At 57.5% G+C, this 19,028-nt stretch overlaps 1 protein-coding gene across 3 annotated transcripts; it reads right to left on the minus strand.

The window, feature by feature from the left end:
• Window positions 1-29: 29 nt before the first annotated feature.
• Window positions 30-19,008, minus strand: CDIP1 (cell death inducing p53 target 1). Of its 3 annotated transcripts, none has more exons than XM_082772653.1 (6): window positions 18,845-19,008; window positions 4,005-4,098; window positions 3,517-3,615; window positions 2,841-2,984; window positions 2,281-2,542; window positions 30-1,865 (listed from the first exon to the last, which is right to left on the minus strand). In XM_082772653.1, exons 3-6 carry the CDS (start codon window positions 3,599-3,601, stop codon window positions 1,754-1,756), a joined length of 603 nt encoding a protein of 200 aa, XP_082628779.1. In that variant the 5' UTR covers window positions 3,602-3,615; window positions 4,005-4,098; window positions 18,845-19,008; the 3' UTR covers window positions 30-1,753. The 3 variants fall into 3 exon arrangements, with proteins under 3 accessions (XP_082628779.1, XP_082628777.1, XP_082628778.1); XM_082772651.1 differs by having other exon boundaries at window positions 2,281-2,545; XM_082772652.1 differs by lacking the exon at window positions 18,845-19,008 and adding an exon at window positions 7,085-8,011 and having other exon boundaries at window positions 2,281-2,545.
• Between the last annotated feature and the right edge of the window lie 20 nt (window positions 19,009-19,028).

A 19,028-nucleotide genomic window follows, 5' to 3' on the forward strand; every position in this document is an offset into this window, starting at 1 on the left:
ACTGTGTCACTCCTGTCATGCCCACCCCATCTCTGCTGTGTCCTCTTGTTTGTTCTTTTACCCAGCTCCTGTGAGGAGGTAACTGGCTGCTGACCTGGGCCTTTCCCCTTCTGAGGAGCCTCCTGGTCACCCCTCCTTGTCCTCTCTGATGGGAGGAAATCTTTCCCCCCAGGCAGGTGCCCTGTGTCACACAGCTGCTTCCGTGCCCTCTGTGTCCCAGAGCAGTGCTGGGCCTCACCAAGGGCTGCTGGTGCTGCTCTGCCTTCCTTGGTGGCTGCGTGGACAGGAGTGGGGTGCCTGGGCTGCAGCCTGGGGATGTCACCTCCCTCCCCCTAACACCATGGGCTGGGGGATGCTGCCCCTCCCACACACGCTTACACAATCCCTTCCCAGCTTCCTTGGGGCAGATCTGTGCATTTGGGAGCAGGGGGAAAAGAAAAGACAAATGCTGATCTCAGGGTCTGATGTTTATTTACATACAAACATTGGGACAAGTGCCACAGTTCCACCTCTGAGCAAACAGCAGCTGCCTTCAAAGGCCGGGCTGTGTTTGCAGACCTTACTGAGGAGCCTTCCCTGCCCCCCTGCTTAGCTGGGGGGGCTTTGCTCCAGCTGCAGGAGCTGTGGGAAGGGGTGTGAGGTGTGGCCATAGAGGGACTGAAAATGCCTCCCAGGGCCTCTTGCCCCTGTCTGTCACAGTGCTGCTGGCAGCTGGGGTTGCTGCCTGCTTGCCCCCATCCTTCTGCCCTGTATGAAGTGAGCTAAAAGTAACCCCCCACACCCACATGCAAGGAGGAACGCCACGGGGGTGCCCCCCAGACCCTGCTGGGCTCGGGGTGGGGATGTGGGTCTGCTCCAGAGCTGGGAGCCGGGTAACAAACTCCCCTACTCTACAGTGCTGGGGGCAGGTAGCAACATGCTGGATGCACTTCTAAGGGCTTGCCAGGTGGGCGAGGAGCAGCCGGGGGCTTTCCTTCCCCAAAGCATCCCCAGCAGGGCTGGCAGGAGGCGCATGCAGCTGGTGCCCTGGCAGGATGGGTGGGCTGAGGAGGGGTGCAGTGCCACAGCCCCAGGGCAAGGCAGCCACCCTGGCCCCACACACACGCCTTGAAGGCAGCTCAGCGTGCTCCTGGGGACGTGCTGCCTGTGGGCTGCACCCTGACCTGGCTGGAGAGGGCCTGGAGCCACGTCAGAACCTCACAAAGACCCCTCTGTCTCCTCAACGCCGAGCCTCCACCAGGCCCGTTCCTAAAAGGGCTGCAGCTCAGCCAGGTGACTGCATCCTCCCGTGTGCTCCGTTGGCTGCTCGGGCTGCCCCTGTGCCCTCCAGGTTAGTGCCTGCCCCTGCTTGCAGCAGCTCCTGCTCAGGGCACCGTGTCTGAGGGGTGGGTGCCTCCGTCAGCTGCTGCGTGTCCCCAGCTTGCTCCAGTATTGCCCTGGAGCATACGGGGTGCAGAACCACGTCCTGCTCCTGCGTGCTGCCAGGCAGCTGCTGGGGAGAGCCCCCGTGCACAGCAGCTGGGGCCTCAGCCCCCTCGTCCCCTGTGCAGCCACACCAGCGTCCCCAATCCACCACTCACATCAGGACTGGAGCTCGGGGAAGGTGGGCCCAGCTCGGGGCAGGAGGGAGGCAGGGGGATGCACATACACACCACCAGCGGGTTAAGCGAAGGAGTGTTGCACACGCGTAGACTAGGACGGCAGTGGGAGAGGGGCCGGTGGCATTCCAGTGGCTCGGGCTCCCGGGGCGCTGTTAGCACATGCGCTTGTACGTGTAGATGTAGGCCTTGCAGTTGGGACACGTGTGGGTCACGTCCTTGAAGTCGTCGAACAGGCAGGGGATGAGGCAGCAGCAGAGATCACACCTGCAGCACAGGGAGATGCAGAGCTGTGAGCCCACCGTGGGCACAGCTGCAGGCGCAGAGGGACAGCAGGAAGGGCCCATGGGGAGGAGGGTGGCTCTGGGGCCAGGAATCTGCGCCAGCACGGTGAGTGCCTGCTGCAAGGCAACACCACAGCTCTGTGGTTCTGGGCACAGGCGCCTCCTCCACAGCAGAGTTTTGGAAATCCTCCCCCAGCAGGAGCTGAGGGCTGCAGGCACTGCCCCCCCCAGCAACTCCTGTGCAGCCTCAGCAAGGATTCAGTGCCGAGACCCCCGCTGTGTCCACCAGCACGGCCAAAGCAGCTGGTGTCAGGGCCACCAGGACTGGTGCAGAGCAAACCCCATCACCACACGGCTGCTGGTGGCGGGGAGGCCCCAGCTCTGCCCGCAGCACCTACCCCACGAAGCAGCAGAAGAAGCCGAGCAGGAAGCTCATGAGCCCGATCTCATAGGAGATTTTGGTGGTGATGGCTTGCTGGCAGTGGGGACACACCGTCTGCACCGGGGCGCCCTGGAAGATCTCTCCCTGCAGCACGGTCACCGTGGTGGCAGCCCCCGAGGGGACAAGCACTGTTGCCGTGTGGCCACCGGGTGACGGATAGTGGCCCGGAGCAGGGTAGTAGCCCATGGGAGGGTGAGGGCCTGGCGGTGGGTAGTAACCTGCTGGGAAGGAGAAACGGGCACAGATAAAGGGCACAGATAAAGGGCTGCAGGGGGCAGACGAAGCCACATCCCCAGGGCACGGTGCCCTGCTGCTGCAGCACGCCCTTGGTTTTGGGTTTGGGGGCTGCCCTGCTCCAGGGTGGGCGCCATGCCCCCCAGCCTGCCCTAAGGAGCCTGCTGCATGCCCCTAAAGGCAGCCCCAGCGCCCCATCACGGCCTCCCCTCCCTGAGACACCCCCGGGACTCCCACCCAGGACCCCCACCCATCACCACCGCAGCTCCTCGCGGCACTCACCAGGCGGCACGTAGGGCCCGGAGCCGTCGGTGGGCATGTGGGGGGGCACGAAGCCCGGCTGCGGAGGCTCATAGGGAGGGGGCCCAAATTCAGGAGGGGGGACGGGAACCCCCTGGGGCTGTCCCACGGCTGGGGAGACGCCATCTGGAAGGAAACACGGAGTCACGGGAGGCAGCAGAGGGGAAGGGGGAGGTCGGGGCTTGGCTGGCTGGCCTCTGCTTGGATGGGGGCTACGGAATGGGAAGGGGGGGCTGCAGGGAAGAGGTGAGGGGGACAGAGCAAATGGGGAGGGGCTGGGACAAGCATGGGGAAGGAACTAGGCCTCTGCGCCCCGTGGGCAATTCCCCCAGCACACAGCAGGAGGCCTGTGGGGCTGCGCTGAGCGAGGCCAGAGCCTCGTCCCCTGGGCCACAAGCAGCCCCAATTCCCCCCCCCAGCGAGCAAGCAGCGCAGGGGGTGCCTTCTGCTCTCATCATTGCTCCCGGGACCTCCTGCCCTGGGCGATGCGGTGACACAGAGCAGGGCATCGCGCCAGCCACCCCAGTGCCTGCACGTCCAGGGCAGTGCAGAGAGAAGCAGCCACGGTCCAGCTCCCCCGGGGAAGCTGCGCTCCCCCTGCTCCTGCCCTCTCAGCAGAGACCCCCCCGCACCCCGGAGCAGCTGGGACCCCCGGTACCTGTGGCAGGGGGCGGGCCGTGCTTCTCCTCTATCAGCGGTGCCGAGGGGCCGCCCGGGTAGGGTGGCGGGGGGTCGTTGGACATGGCTCAAGGCTGCCCTGCAAGGAAAGGTGCCGTGAGCTGAGACGCCCGATGCCCACGGTGCCGGCTGGGAGGGGGTGGCTGCTGACCCGAGGCTGGGGCTGGTACCACTGCGGCATCGGCCTCAGCCCCACCGAGGGGAAACACAAAGCCACAAAGCCTTGGTGTGAGGCTGGGCAGGCCGTGCTGGAAGCTGCCCTGCCCTGTGCTCCGGGACCACACGCAGGGAGGAGCTGCCCACAGCTTCCAAAGCCCCCCGGCAGAGCCCCGTGCAAAGCTGCACCCCCATGGGGATGGCAGCACCCCCTGAGCCTGAAGCACAAACTGGGGCAGAGAAGCAGAGCCACAGAGAGCACCTCTAAATATCACCGTGGCGTGGGACAAGATTGATGACCGTCAGGCTTACCTGGCCTCTTCCCTGCTGCAAGGAGCTCAGAGGTCTTGATGGAGAAGACAACTTCTCAGCAGTGTGCTTCAGAAGCTGCCTTACCCTCCCAAACCTGCGTGGAAGGAGACAGGGAACAAGTGACATTAAGGAGCCACCGTGACAGCGCAGCCTTGCCCGCCGTGCCCCCGCTCCCCCTGCCCAGTGCAGATGTGGGTGAGGGGCTCCGGTCAGGAACCACCTCATTGTGCTCCCCCTGGCTCAGCACGTGGCAAAGCCACTGCTGCAGGAGCTGAGACGCTCCCCGGGGTATTTCTCACCCCAAAGACCCTGCAGTGCCCGGGGGGGCTGCAGCACCTTGCAGTGGTTCCCCCGACAGCCACCTTGCAGCCTCACCGGCTCCTTCCCGCACAGCTGGAAGGCAAAGCAAGCACTGAGGCAGGGGCTGCAGCCCCAAATGCCTCTCCGGGAAGGCAGAGCCCCCCGGCAGGGGGCCGGGCATTGCGGGGTTACGCAGCCACAGTCCCCCAGGCCACGGTGCTGGCGCTGCCATCGCGCCTTCGGCCGCGTCCCGGCCGAGGGGGGGCTGCCAGGGAAGGGCTCCGGCAGCTCCGGCACTCCAAGGAAGCGCGATGACATCAAGAGGCGCGATTTTCCTGTTTACTCTGGCTCGGTTCTGCCTGGTAGGACGTGACTAAATTGGGAAATACAAGTGAGAGGCTGCTCGCTCCGTGCTTGGGAAGGCTGCCACCAGGCACGGGGACGCAGTGACATTGCTGTCAGTGCCCGGGAGGCAGCGCAAGGAGCTCCCCTCGCCGAGCCAAATCCTCCCCCTGCCCGCGGCCGGCCAGGAGCCAACGTGACTGCGCCTGTCCAGTGTCCCTTGGGCTGCTGCTCCGCTGGCCAGCTCAGCGTGCTGCAAGGACGGGGCTTTCTCAGCAGCTCCCACTCCAGCAGCCCACAGCCGAGCAGGAAAAAAACGCACCCAGGCGATAACCAGGCTGTGAAAAGCTGCCACGGAGCTCAGGGCGAGGGTGCTGAGCTGGGCAGCAGCCGCTGGGGTCCCTCAAGTGCCAGCACTGATCCTGCACGCTGGGAAACTGCTCAGCTCCATGGCACCACAGCAGGCTCCTGCCCCAAGGCAGCCCTGTCTCACACAGCAGGTCACAAGCCTGCGGAGGAGCCCCGTCAGCACCGTGAGCCATGGAGAAGCGTGCTGATACACCCCGGAGCTGAGCAAAGCCCAGGAGAGCCATCGGGTTGCCCCTGGATGTCAGTATGTACTCCCCAGCGTTTTTAAGATGCAGATGCACACAGCCCAGCTGGAGCAGCTGGGTGGGTCAGCCTGCTGCATTTCCTCTTGGTTTTCTTCCTTAAAAGCCAGAGGACAGAGACACAGCCCGTGTCATGCTTTCAGCAGAGCCGCTGCAGCAGTCCCAGGCTGAGGAAAGCACCTGAGCCCAACGCACAGAGCGCTGCAGAGCCCTCCTTCTCCTTCAGTGACCTACAAAGCCACAAACTGGGCCGTGCTCCTTTTAGCTTCACTGGGGATGTCAAGAAAAAGAGGGCTTACTCTTCCAAAAGCAGCCAACCAAGCCACCCTGCGTGCCAGGAGCTGCCTGTCCCCATGCCTGACAGGGATCCTAGAAGCACCCAGCCCATTTGGGGTGTCCCAAGTCCCTCAGCCTTGCAGGCCAGCTGTGCACCAGAGCTTCTCCCATTACTGCTCAGATGCTGGCAGGCCAGCTGAGCTCCCAGCAGGAGAGCAGTGGAGACATGGAGCCCCAGAGGTCAGGAGCTGCACCCAAAGCAGGAACCACCCCAGAGCTGCAAGGCTGACTGCTGAGTCCTGGAGGATGCTCTGGGGCCTCAGCAGAAAGGGCAAGCCAGGCTTATCTCAGCCTGTGGGACGCTGCTCCTTGCTCAATTCCCCATCCCACCCCTCCACCCCTTACGGAGCAGCAGGAGGACAACCAGAAGCCTCCAGCAGGGGTCTGGCTGAACGAAGCCGTCCCTCCCCAGCGCCCTGCCATGGCTCCGGGCCGCAGATAACGGCGAGGGCGATGGGCAGCAGCTCGCAGAGCCCCACGGGCACTGGGAGGAAGGAAGGACGTGCATGGGCTGCGGGGCTGTTGTGCTCGGAGTTAGCAGGCTCCGTCACTCGTAATGCAATATTCTGCTTATTAAAAGAGCTCCGTAAAGAGCAGGGCATTGGCTGCGTGCCCTTCCCTGGAGGAAAGGAAAGCCTGCTCCTTTTAAGCTTCTCAGAAGCCGTTTCTCCTGTGCTTTCTTTTATCCTAATGTGAGAAGCACAAAACCTACTGCAGCCCATTTCCACCAGCACCATGTGGGGCTGCAGGACACGAGGGCTCCCCTCTGCGCCCGGTCTGCCCTGAGAGCATCACTCACAGCGCTGCACAGCCCCTTGCCCCCTCTCAAAAGCAGCGGGGCCAGAACCAAGCGCACAGACCCTGCCCTTGTGTGCCCATGGCAGTGGTGCAAGCAGCCCTGCTCCCCGGAGCAGCATGCCGGCCTTGGAGGATTACACGGCGAAGGATTACACGCTCCCTGACTGTCCTGCCACGGCAGCCTTCGGGGTCTGAGTGCCTCTGCAGGAACAGATCAGAGTCTGAGCTGCTCGCGGTGGGGTGTCGGGGAGTGGTCAGGACCACAAAGCTGCCCCACTTCAGCCACGCTGGTTTCCTGCAGCTGCAGCACCGGTGCCATCTGTGCCATGAAAGCAGCCGTGACCAAATTAGCTCCTCTCACGTGGGAATAACCATTCCCCCACACGCTGCATCCACACTATAGCTTACTGCAAGAACTGTATTCATAAACCAGCTGCACACCCAGGGAAAATAAAAATCACAAATAATTTAGGCTGAGTTTACCAGGACTTAAGTTTAAGATCTGATGGAATCATGAATGCAGGTCCTTTGGGAGCAAGGTCTCACGATCATAAGACTCAACAGGAGCTGGTTACCAGCAAAAGGACGGGGGTGGACGGAAGAGATTGTATTTCTGGCGCAGAAATGCAGGTCAGTTCTTCTAAACTGGAAGAGCAGAGCACAGCTTCTGCTGGCTGCTCTGCTTTAACCTACCTAGAGAAGATCACCGTGCGATCACTGGAACACGGCTCCTGTTAAAGACAAGCAAAGGGCAGGAGTGGGCTGGAGGCACAAGCAGCCGAGCAGAGCCAGGATCAGGGGGCAGCGGCACCGCTGGGTCAGCTGGATCAGCCCGTCCCTCCTTCCCTCTCTGGGGACACCACCAAAACTGCCAGCGATGCGTTGGTCACACTGCTCCTGCTGTTCCTGCTGTCCCACTCCAACCCCTGCTGCTCCGAGAGGTAGGAAAAAAAACACCACTATCCATCAAAGCAGTGCGATGAAAACCTTACAGATTCTAGCCTGGGTTTATTTGTAGCCAGATTATGCCCATCTGTTCTTCAGCCCGAACAGCTTTCCTTCGCTCCCTGCTCTCTGCGAGCAGCCATCATATCATGACTCAGACTTTGTTTTGCTGGGCTGAGCACACCGAGCACTCGCAGGGTTTTTCTGGGCTGTGTTTCCACTGAGCCCATTGTCTCCCTCACATCTCGAACGGCCACTGCAGCAACCCAAAGCCGTGCTCAGCCTTGGCACCATGAGCACCTCCTGGGGCTGCCCAAGCTGCTCCAGCGAGCTCCATCCACCCTGCAGCGCTGCCGTGGGGCTGCACCAGGTCACTCCTGGCCCTCTGCTCCTGCCTCAGAGCTCGGGGCTGTTACAGGAGGCTTGCATTTGGCACAGACACGCTATGTGGATGCCCATGAGCAGGCTAGGCTGGAGATGTGGCTTAGCTAAAGGGAAGAGCTGAGAGCAGATTGCACTCCCACTGCTGCCCATGGCCCTGTCCCAGGAGAGCACAACTCCCTCACAACACCAAGGCCAGAGGACCCGGCCCACAGCAGCCACAGCCTCAACCCACACAACCTCCCTGCTCTGCTCTGCGCTCCCCGACCTGCCCAGGTCCCCCATCAGGCAGCTCTGGGGCAAGAAGAGGAGCTGAGCTGTGCCAGGTCTGTCCAATATTTTTAAGAGGAAAAAACACGCTACATTTCAATGTGTAAGTCAGAGAAAAGGATGCAACCACTTCCAGCTTCACTGTAGACCAATCAGACACAAACTTCAGCTGCCAGGCTTTGTAAATACGTCCTCAAAAACAAAGTCAAGAGCTCTCAAAAAACTGGGCTCCCTCACCAATGCCAGCCTCTCCCCTTTTAAAAAAGGAACAGCGTCGTGGCCAACACCACCTCATCTTCCTGGCCCCAGGGAAGCTAACCATGTGCCACCAGCTTTTTCCTGCTGCAGAAACGGGTCTGAAAGTCTTTTCAGAGTGATGCCAAGGCCTTGCTGAAATCAGATACTGCCAAAGACACACGCAGACGCAGCTGGGGTTCGGCTCAGCTCCCAGCACGGGCCTCACCTCCCTCAGGCAGGATCGCTGCCTCGGCTCAGCCTGGTTTGAAGGGCTTCTGCCGCTAGAACGCTTGGCCAAAAAAAGGTAAATACCTGCTGATTCAGGACTTAAAGGGGAGAAATACTGAGAACAGGGAGGAAGTTAAATTTGCTAGGGATGAGCACAAAGACAGGTCAGACGTTAGCAGAATGCCACTCGATCGGAAGCCTGTTAGCCTTTAGAAGGGCTTTAGGGGCACGAGCAGAGGCTGCGGGGAGCGCTGGCAGCTCGGAGGCGGACAGAGCTGTGCCTGATGGCAGCGAGCACACCGACGTTTGTGAGCGGCACCCCCACGGCCAGCCCGGACCTCCTGCGGCACGCTCACTGTCACACCTGTGCCACCGAGGGAGCCACGGGTGCTGCCCGTGCCACGCGCATGCCCGCACGCCTGCTCGCACAGCTCGCGGGGACGTGGCTCAAATCCCACCGCTCCTCAGCACCGCGCGCCCCGCAGCCGGCAGCGCTTACCTGGAGAGGAAAGACGGCAAAAATCCCCGCTGTGAAAGCAGTGCTGGGGCTTCCTTCTGCCCGCCTTTCACGCAGAGCAAAAAGAGCTGTTTTCTGTGTCAGCCAGCCAAACTTCCCCCGCTGCCTTGCCTCTTCCCAGGCGCGTTTGCTGCCTCCAGCCTTTGTGTTTCCCCCCGGGGCCAGGAGGGAAGGAATAACAGAATAACAGCAGGCAGCGCTGCAGGGAGGGCACGCACTGGTGCTGGACCAAGCAGCACGTCCCCCCGCTGCACCCCGCCGGTCACCCCAGCGGCACCTCAGGAGCTCAGCATCCTGGTCCTGGGCAAGCAGCAAGAGGGCGCATGCCTACAACACAGGCGTGCACGGCGCCGACGGGAGCCCAGCGTAAGGACCAGGGGAAAGGTTTGCTCTTTTTCCGAGCGACTCAGCCGTGTGTCCCCGAACACAAGCCGTGCGCCCTCAGCGTCCCTGCCAGGGAGAGGAAACCCGCCGTGCAGAAACAGCCGGGCTGTTCTGTCCCACACCTCTGCAGTCAGACTTCAGCTGCGGAAAACTGCTCCTTCCAGGAGGGTCAGGCTCTTCCTTCGGCGCAGAGATGGAGCTCAGCAGCAGTCCTTCAGAACAAGGGCTCCTGGAGGAGAACGCGATTCACCTCCATGCTCCGGCCGTGTCAGACAGCTGGGGCTGCTGTGCAGCACGCCGGGCTCTGGAGGATCATCCCCACTGCAGTCATTTTACCTTGGGGCCTCGGCCATGCTGTTTGACCTCCTGCGTGCCACCATAACCCAGCAGGCAAATCAGCCACGAGCAGGATCCTCGCTGGAAGCCAGGAGCTGTGGCCGAAGCGAGCTTTCTCAGGGTATTACATCCAAAGCACCATCAGATAACCTCCCTGATGCAGTCCAGGCACAGCTGTTCTCAGCCAGAAATTCAAATTACAGCTTCGTGCAGCTCCTCTATATGGATTTCAGCAAAAGCAGAAACAAAATCCCCCTGCTTAAGACAAGGATGGTTTATCTGCAGCACCCCCAAAGGGTTACACGCGGGAGGAGGGCTTGCAAGGACCTGCTGCCGCCTCTGGGATTCTCTCCAGTGCTTTTCGCCTCCAGATGGGCTGACCCAGCGCTTGTTGGCTGCAGAAACAGCATTGCCAGGACCTGGTCAACCCGAGCATTTAAAGAAAAACTATCCAAAATGAAAAGAACAAAGTGGGGCAGCTGCTGCAGGTTCCTGAGCTGCAGCAAGCGTCACACTTCTGCAGAGCTCACTGCACCAGCAGCGGCATGTGATGAGAGCCAAGAGGGGCTGCAGGGGAGCTATCGGCACGGAAGGGCTAGGAAGCAAACACCTCCCTCTCGAGGGGTGCTCTGTGTCAGGCATTTCCAGCTCCTGACCTGCTCTCCAGAGAGGACGGACTGCAACAGGCCAGCTGTTCGCATGGGTGAAAAGATGTGAAATAAAAGAAACGTGAAGGGCAAACCTGTGTTCCTCTGCACCTTAGCCATCTGCTCCTGAGAGACTCAGGTGAGGAATGGGGTGCCCCACGCCAGATCTCTGGAGAACCAGAGCCTTTCCGTGGGACTTTTGCTGAAGGTGACAAACAGCCCAAACACACGCTTGGTAACACCCATGAGAAAGCACCCAGCGAGATCACTGGCTGTCGTCCAGCGCCCAGGACATCTACCTGATCTTTACCCCGAGTGGAAAAACACCACGTTACGTCTTCCATTTGTTATCTGCTGTACGTTAATAACACAACCTGCAATGACCTAGAGCAAACAAAACAAGATTACTCCAATACTACAGTGTTTTAACACAGCACCGAGCTTAACTGTGCCACAACGTTAGCTGTTTTTTGCTTCAACCACTCAAGCAGCTTAAAGGCAAGTACAAATCCCAGAGACGATGGGGCAGGAGCCCTATAGTTCCTTGCATTACCAACAACCACAGCTCTGTATCTTGTCCCTGACGGCAGCCTGTAACAGATGCTTAAAAACGAGTTAGGAAGGAAGCACAGCACGAGCCCCCTGCCCTCCCTCCTGCTCCCGGAGCATCAGGCAGCCCGGAGCTTCCCCAGGGACCACCCTGAGATCCTCACAGCCCACTGGTTTGCTGAGCTTACGTATGGCAGCAGCAAGCTCTGCTCTTCAGTTACCTCCACAAAAAAGAAGCATTACAGTCATGAGAAGTTGTTATAGCCTGCTGCCTGCCCCTTCCAGTGCCTGCCTCCCAGTTCTCTCACAGAGAAGATGAATACAGGGTGATTGCCCACTGCTTCTCACAGGACAGCCCAGCTTTCTATAGCTCCCTTTCCCAGCACTGTATTAAAAATATTTGATTCCTTTATCCACGCTATTTGTTCATTACTCCCTCATTCTATAGAATTTTTTGAGAGAAAGTCAAATAATCCAGCTACATCATTGCTGAATCGAGCTGATTAGATGTGTGACTTCCATCAAATAACACACTGAGCTCCAAGGGAGGAGGAAATTAAAGTCGTACAGGATCAGCACTTTTGTGGAGATGTAGCCGCATTTCAGCTTCAGAATTAATCAGTGCCCAAGAGCCTATTCAGAATTCCCTTGCAGATTTTGCAACACAATGAAATAATTTCGAATACATTGATGGTGATTCCAGATCCACTTTCCTTCCAAGAGATGTACAAAATACATGTCCAAGTACTGGTGTTTTCTTAGCCAAGGCACAGCACCAGCTTGCTATAGGGCTGACTCCAGCCTCCAAAAACATTTGTGCAAATGCTCTCCCCACAAATACCCCTCTCTTGGCACCAGAGAAGCTGCTGACATCTCAGTTTAGCAGGTACAGTGTCACCTTGCGTTTTTTTCTGAGGACTCGTGAGAAGCGCTCTGTGTCATTCCACTTTACTTAAGACCACGACAAATAAGCGTGGTTTGGGGTTCACCCCAGCTGCAACGTACGCCACGAACTCTCTTCTGAGCCCTGCCACCAAGAAGGACCACAAGCACAGCTCCTGGGGTCCCGTCTCTGCTTCCAGCCAGCCCGCGCTGAGTATCCGTGCCTTTGGTTTCAGTTTGCAGCACCAAGTTCTTGCCAGCTCCTTCATAACCCCTCACCCCAACCTCTGCTCTGTGCCGAACCACGGCACGCAGCGAGTTGCTTCACATCGGTGCCTCTGGTCGTGCCAGAAGCTGCTCCCCGTGCCCCCAGCTCACCGCTGCTGCCTGCTGCAGGGCAGCCCCAGCAGGGCAGATGGCGAGGGCACGCGGAGCCCCATCGTGAGCCCGCCTCACTTAAATGTAAGCAGATCCAAGAGGAACATTGACCAAGACACAAATCAGCCAGCCACACTCTAAGATCTGCACAGAGCGCAGGGCTGCATTCCCTTGGAAAAAAAAGGTGAGGGAGAGAGTCGATGTCCTCATGCCTCCCCAGGACACGGCTCCAGGCACCAGCACGCGTGGGACAAGAGCCACACCAGCTCCAGAAGAGCAGACATAGAAAGCAGAAGACCTTGTGCTGAAAATCTAGGTATTTCGACTGATTTCCAAGTCATCTCCACTACTCAGCAGCACACTTCCTCAAGTCCCTCTTCTAAGCATTTCTAAACCCTTTCTCAGCCTCTCTGTCAAGTTGTTACCGCAGCGCTTCACTTTTAGACTTGGAGTGTTGCTGATCAGAGGGTTTCGAACAGTCCCAGGAGCAAAGGCAGGGTCACTGCTCACGGCAGGAGATGAGATGGGTGGAAATTCAAGTGCATAACGCTAAGATGCCCACAGGATAAACATCAATTTATTTATAAATAAATAAATAAATAAATAAATAAATAACAATTCAGTGGGCTGCTTTGCACTCACAACTGACTAGTAATCCAATCTCAAGGTAACAGCAGTGCCCCAGACACAGCTTTCACATCTACCATTTGAGTCACTTGCAGTGGGTCCTAGCACGAGTGGAATTTACAGCTGCAGCGAGGGGGGCTGCCTCCATCCCAGCTACTAATTATTCTCAGAAAGGCTAATTTAATCCGGCAGTGAATGTTCTCAAAGCCTCCTTGCACAGAAACGCTTTTATCTTGGTTGGCTTAACAACAATACAGCAGACCCAAAAACGTGGAGGGGTGCTGGAGGAGAACACTGCCCTTGTGTTTCCAGTTCTCCAGTATTTTGTCTAAGAAATTTATCTTGGTAACCACAGCCTGTGAGAAAACAGAGTGCCTCTGTTGTTTTTAAAAGCCAACTGTATTTTCTAGGCAAAATATACAACAGCTCTGGCTACTCCCCCTCGTGTATAACTGCCTGGACAGAGCAGTGCAAGCCAGCAAATATTGCTCAATATTAGGCACCGTGTTCGCTTCCAGCCACCCAGCTGCGGAGCAAGAGCTGTGCCTCCCAGCCTGGGAGCACTGCCTGCCCTGGAAGGTGGCTTCCCACAGCCCACACTGCAGAGGAATAAACTTCAGAAGAAAGACAAAATCCTCCGTGGCGAGAAGCTGTGTACCTGCCTCGTGAGGCATGCCAAAGGGAATCCCAGGGAACGCTCCAGGTTTGCAGCCTCTGCAATCCGTGGGGGCGGGCAGTAACTAATTAAGTCATCAGAAAGCTGCTTTTCCGTGATTTTAAATCCCAGTTGGTATTTTCCCTTTACTTCTCACCGTGTTACCTGTGCTGTATGGACACGGTGATAAGAAGTGACCCTCACCTTCACAAGGCAGATCACTGGAGAGCCCAGCACAGCCCCCTGGAATTAGAGGGGATAAAACAGGGGGGTTAAAGCATTACAACAGGCACAGCTGTAACAGGATAACTGTGCTCTTAGGAGTGTCACCATCACCCTGCCACTAGGGTAAAGCTAAAGGTGCTCGGCCTGGACCAGCCTGGTTCTGCACTGCTTTGGTACAGGGGCAAGAACAAACCCCAGGTGGCATCCAGCAATTTAGGACGATTCAGTAATTCGGGGACAAGGAAAAGATCAGAGGCAGGCAGGGCTTAAAGCCAGGCCAGGGGAGGAAAAATAAATAAATAAGCAAACTAACACAAACAACACTCCCCTTGTTGCTATCAGCCAGGAACTACTGTCCCAAGAATAGCCTATTCAGAGACCAGGAAACTCGGCGAGCAGCAGGGAAGGGCTGAGTCATGGCCATTTGAAAAAAAAAAAAAAAAAAAAAAAACCAACAAAACAAACCAAAAAAATCACCCCAAAAGGGAAGGAGAGAAAACACAGACAGCAGCTGTCCTGGGTCTTGGCACTGTGAATGAGTCAACCCTGTATCAATTAACAGATTAACAGGCAAGGCTGGCGGTGCCCTCGCAGCACCAGGACCCTGCGACCATGGCACGAAGCAGACTCGCAGGCTGGAGGAACAACTCCCAGCAGGGCACTGCCGTCCAGCTGAGGGCTTGGGAAAAGAAGCCTCTGGCTTGCCCTACCTTGAGCTCTGAGGCTCAGCAAAGCAGGGTGAGAAGCAGGAAGGTGCTGAGCCCTCCCTGCCGTGCCTGCTGCCCCAGGGTCCCGCACACAACCCGCACCCACGTGTAGCTGCCCCTCGGCCCCCGCACCTCGTCCTGGTGAACGGCTCAGTCACTTTGGACATCAGTCAGGGCTCCCTTTGGATTGGGAGTTTGCACGTGGTTTGCAGCTCAGGCACCCAAACTTACCTCTCCACAGCAGTGGAAGCTAGACACATTCCTTCCAAAAACACCTTTTCCAAAAAGTGCAATAGGTAGCCAGCCTGTTCGGACAAGGCACAGAAGATTTTCTTTCTAAATGCAGAGAGTAGGTAGCAAAGAAGGCTTGGGGACACCCTCAGCTGGGAACGTCTGGTTCCAGGCATGGGGACCACCATCTCAGCACGAATCCTTCCTTTTATAATCTTAAATTCTCTTAATCTATAAGAGAACTGGGTATTATTCCATTTTCTTGCATATAAAACAGGTAAAGGAAACAACTGCTACTAATACAAAGCTCCTTTGCTGATCACAATAGGTGACAGAGACATAAATTACCCAAATCGCATCTAAAGCCCCAGCTCTCACCTTTGTTCTCTGACCAGCTCGGGTTTGAGAGCTACAAAGCCCAATACACAGCTCACAGCTGTTACTCACGAGTCCTAAGATGCTAATTACATTGCCATCTTTTGGGGCTCTCCCTTGTATTTGCTCACATGAATTTTAAGCCTGCTGAGAGAGCCCCGATGAGGCACAGCTGCTCTCCAGCAGGGCCTCGCTCAGGAGCTGTGCAGGTGAACCCATTCCCCTCCCGGCTCCATCCTCTGCCCAGGGCTGTGACCAGCGCAGGCCTGCTGTGCTCACCAGGCTCCCCAGCAGCCTTTTTGCACTGGCACAAAGGCACCACCTTTCAGACCGCAGCCACAAGATGCCTCCAAGTGCACGAACCCAACGCTAAATCTTAACAGCAGCCAAGAGCTTCCGTCAGCGTCTTGTGCCAGCAGTAAAAAGCGTGCTCCCCCTGCCTCCGAGACTTTGTACTGTTGAGAAAATGGACTGTGGTTTCCTATGGCTTCTGTGCTAATTGTCCTCCCTCTGATCAGACAAGGAAATACATCCTCTGCATAGCAGCCATGCCTCTGACACTGCCTAGGAAAATCGCGTCGCTTCTCCCTAGCTGCGAGGCTGATAGCAAGGGAACAGCAGGAAAACAGCGATGTGAGCATCGCGTCCCAAGGCAGGAGCTGCAGGTCACGCGTTTTCGGAAGACAAAACAGAAACACATCTGTGTTTGCAAACTGGTGCCTTGTGCTGAAATCTTTAGCAGAGTAAATCTCCATTTCAGCCTAGAATGCTTTGTCTTTGTAACAGCTGCACAATCAGGACCTGGAAGTAAAAAAAAAAAAAAACCAACCAACCAACAAACAAACCCAAATCTCCCAAGATTTGCAGAACAACTGGAGTTCCCAATACAAACTCTCACTTTTACTGTACTGGGCAGAAGGGAAGAATGCTGCACAATTTGCATTGCTCCTTTTAGAAGACCGCTGACTGCTGCTGAGGGCCATGGGGCATATCAGCACCTACCTGGTGTTTCCCAACTCCCCGTCCTTCCTGCTTCCAGCAGCTCTGCACTCATCCGTCTGGGAGAACAGCTTCTCATCCCTGTGCTGTCTGACATTTTACTCAGAAGTTAGCATACCTGCCTAGAAGCTTGAAAGTACCCCCAGTCCTGCTGTCTTCATGATTATTTTAATCTCCATATTACCTAAATACTATTTCCTCCCCAGTCTCAGCTGGCAGCCAGCAGTCTTACCCTTAGCTTAGTGCAAAGCTGAACACAGAAAAGCTACCACAGCACCGACCCTACGTGCAGCACATGTACATGCCCACGTACACACCCATGGTAATACCCGTACCAACAGAAGTAACACATGGTCCTGCTGTAGGCCCTACAAAAATTGCCATTTCAAAGAATTTTTAAAACTTCTCTTCTTGCAACCTAAGGTATTATCTCCTGATTAAATCAAGTACAAGAAATTGAATGTAGAGCTTTACAACAGTACCACAGACAGATGCAGAGGACCTAACCTCATTCTTCTCTTTACCTATAAGCAAAAAAAAATGATCTTGGATCTGAGCAGCTACTAGAAGACTGCATATCTCCCTCCAAAACCATTCATACTGGAAGATTTCTGCATCAACCACATCCTTTATATGCAAGCGTTTATCTCCTAAATTCTATTTCGAAGGAGGAAAAAAGATAAACTTTTACACAACAAAGTTTCTTGGAGCCCTTCTCTCACCGTGTCAGTGAGCAATGCCGGCACTGGGAACACTTCTGCAGGTCACAGCGCTGCTCCAGGGACCCAGAGCCCAACAAAACACAGTGTGGGTGCTGGGACAAGCTCTTGTCTGGCCCCTGGCTGAACACCCTTTAGCTGCAGGAGAGCATTAGCTGCTCTCCCAGCGAGCATCCACCAGTCATGTTTCATCTCGAAGGAAAGCAGCACCATGATTTGCATCACGGTGCAACTTCACATGCAGGAAAGCACGGGAAGTGAGCTTCGAAACCATGCTCATAAACTGAAACAAGGCACTGCTGGAGACACCCTCCCTCCCGAGACAGGCTCCAGCCCGAACAGATGCCTGAGGAACTGAATTTCAGACAGACCCACGTAGAACCTGTTGAGGGAACACACCAAGAAACTCCGCACAGCCTTCTGCCTTCTTAGGAAGGGCTGAGGCTCAGGAAGAGAAGATCCCTCTCTGCTGACTGTCCCAGATACATCCGTAACAAGATCTTTTGGTACTCAGCATACGAACACACACCCCCAGCACCTCCCTGGCTGCAGCCCTGTGTGGACACAGCCACCGGAGCCTCACCAGCAGCACGGGAAGGCTGAGCGTGCTCGCTCCACTCGGCACCAGTCTGAGGGGAACACCTGGGGCAGCGGTTCCATCATCCCATCCATCATCCCATCCTTGTTACAGCCTCACCCCCATCCTGCCCTCAGTCCATGCCACACAGACAGCCTCGCATAAGTTCCTTAAGTCCCCCCAGCCCTCTACTGCCTACCTTCAATCAAACCCTCTGGAAAGCACAGGGCCCAGCTGAAAAGAAAGCACCGTTTCAAGCATGTTGGTTGAAAGGAACAAATAGGAAGATAGCCTGCATGTTCACCAAGTGTTTCTTGGCACATTTTACATCCAAATAACTATATTTATAATTTAGAACATTTCTAGTTAAATTCACTGTGCCTGACACCTGGAGTATGCCAACCCCTGGTACACTCACCAGTTCTCCCCGGTGCAAGGAGACCGTCTCTGAACAACTGTTCCAGTCCTGCCACGGGCCAAGGGGCACCCACCTACACTCGCAGGTACTCGGAGAAGCTTCAGCTTGAGCACAACTCCTGCGGGTGATCTGGAGGATTCCGGCACGAGAGTGCTCATCCCAGCCCGCCCCTTCCCACTCCCTGTGGCTGGGGAGCACCCCCCAGGTCCCCAGGCCCCCTCCCTGCCTTTAGCAGCGGTCGCAACCCCCCGTGCACCCCATACAGCAACCCAACGCCACCTTAACAGCTCCCGCAGCTTTGCCTCTCTGGTCCCCTCGGGAGGCAGAACCGAGATCCCGCTGCTCTGACGGGTAAAGCCTCCCGCTAGGTACGTGCTGTTGCACAGCGTTATCCATTAGCTGGAAGGGCTCTCCTCCTTTCACAGGGCTCAGGCTGCCAACGTGCTGACAGATAATTCCATCCCCACCATCGTCATCGTCCTTTCTCTCCCTGCTTGCCAAGAGAACCGGGTTTGTTCGGTCTCTACCACGGGCCCGTCCTTCCTGATCACCAAGCGGGCAGCTCCAGCCCCAGCTCTCCTCTCCGGAGCAGGGCTGGCTGGAAACGCCTGCATTGGTACCGCCGCCGGGCTCCCTCCTCTCCTGGGGAGCCATCTGGGCACCATCCTAGAAGCCCCCTCGCAGCTGCTGGCAGCTCACAGCCTCCGTCCCCACGAGCTGGCGCGACCTCGGGCAGGGCGCTCGCCTTACAGCCGCAAGGCTCTCCCCCAGCACACGACCTCGCCTTGCCTACGATTAAATTTCACCCTTCGCAGCAGGCCGCTACACGCCGACCCTTCTGCCCCAGCCCTTCCCCACCCTGCTGGGCGCACCGAGATGAAGCTTTATAAGATCTCCCCGGCACCCTGCTGCATTTTGGGGCCGCTGAGGACATCGCAGACCCCTCTCCCAGCCCACGTCCCCCCGTGCCCGGCGCTGCACCAAGCAGCTGACCGCGTTTCTCCCCGATTCCCTTCCCGGGGGCAAACAGCGCCCAGCCCGGAGCCTCCCCGTGCCCCAGCCCGCAGCACCCCGCTGGGTTTGGGGTTGGGGTTGGGGCTGCGGGCTCCCGGCCCCGCTCCCCCCCGCTCCGTGCCCCCGGTTCCCCGGGGCCGCCCCGCACGTACCGAGCCCGGCTCCCGGCTCCCGGCTCCGGCAGCTCGGGGCCGGCACCTGGCGGGCTGCGGGGCGGGGCGGCGGCGGGGCGGGCCCGGCAGCGCTGTCAGGGCCCGGAGGAGGCCGGCGGAGCCTCGGCCTTGCGTAGCCGGGCAAGCCGGGCACGGTGCCGGGGGAGCCGGGCAGGGAGCGGGG

Source organism: Aythya marila (genome assembly GCF_965140915.1).
Source record: "Aythya marila genome assembly, chromosome: 15".
NCBI lineage: Eukaryota > Metazoa > Chordata > Aves > Anseriformes > Anatidae > Aythya > Aythya marila.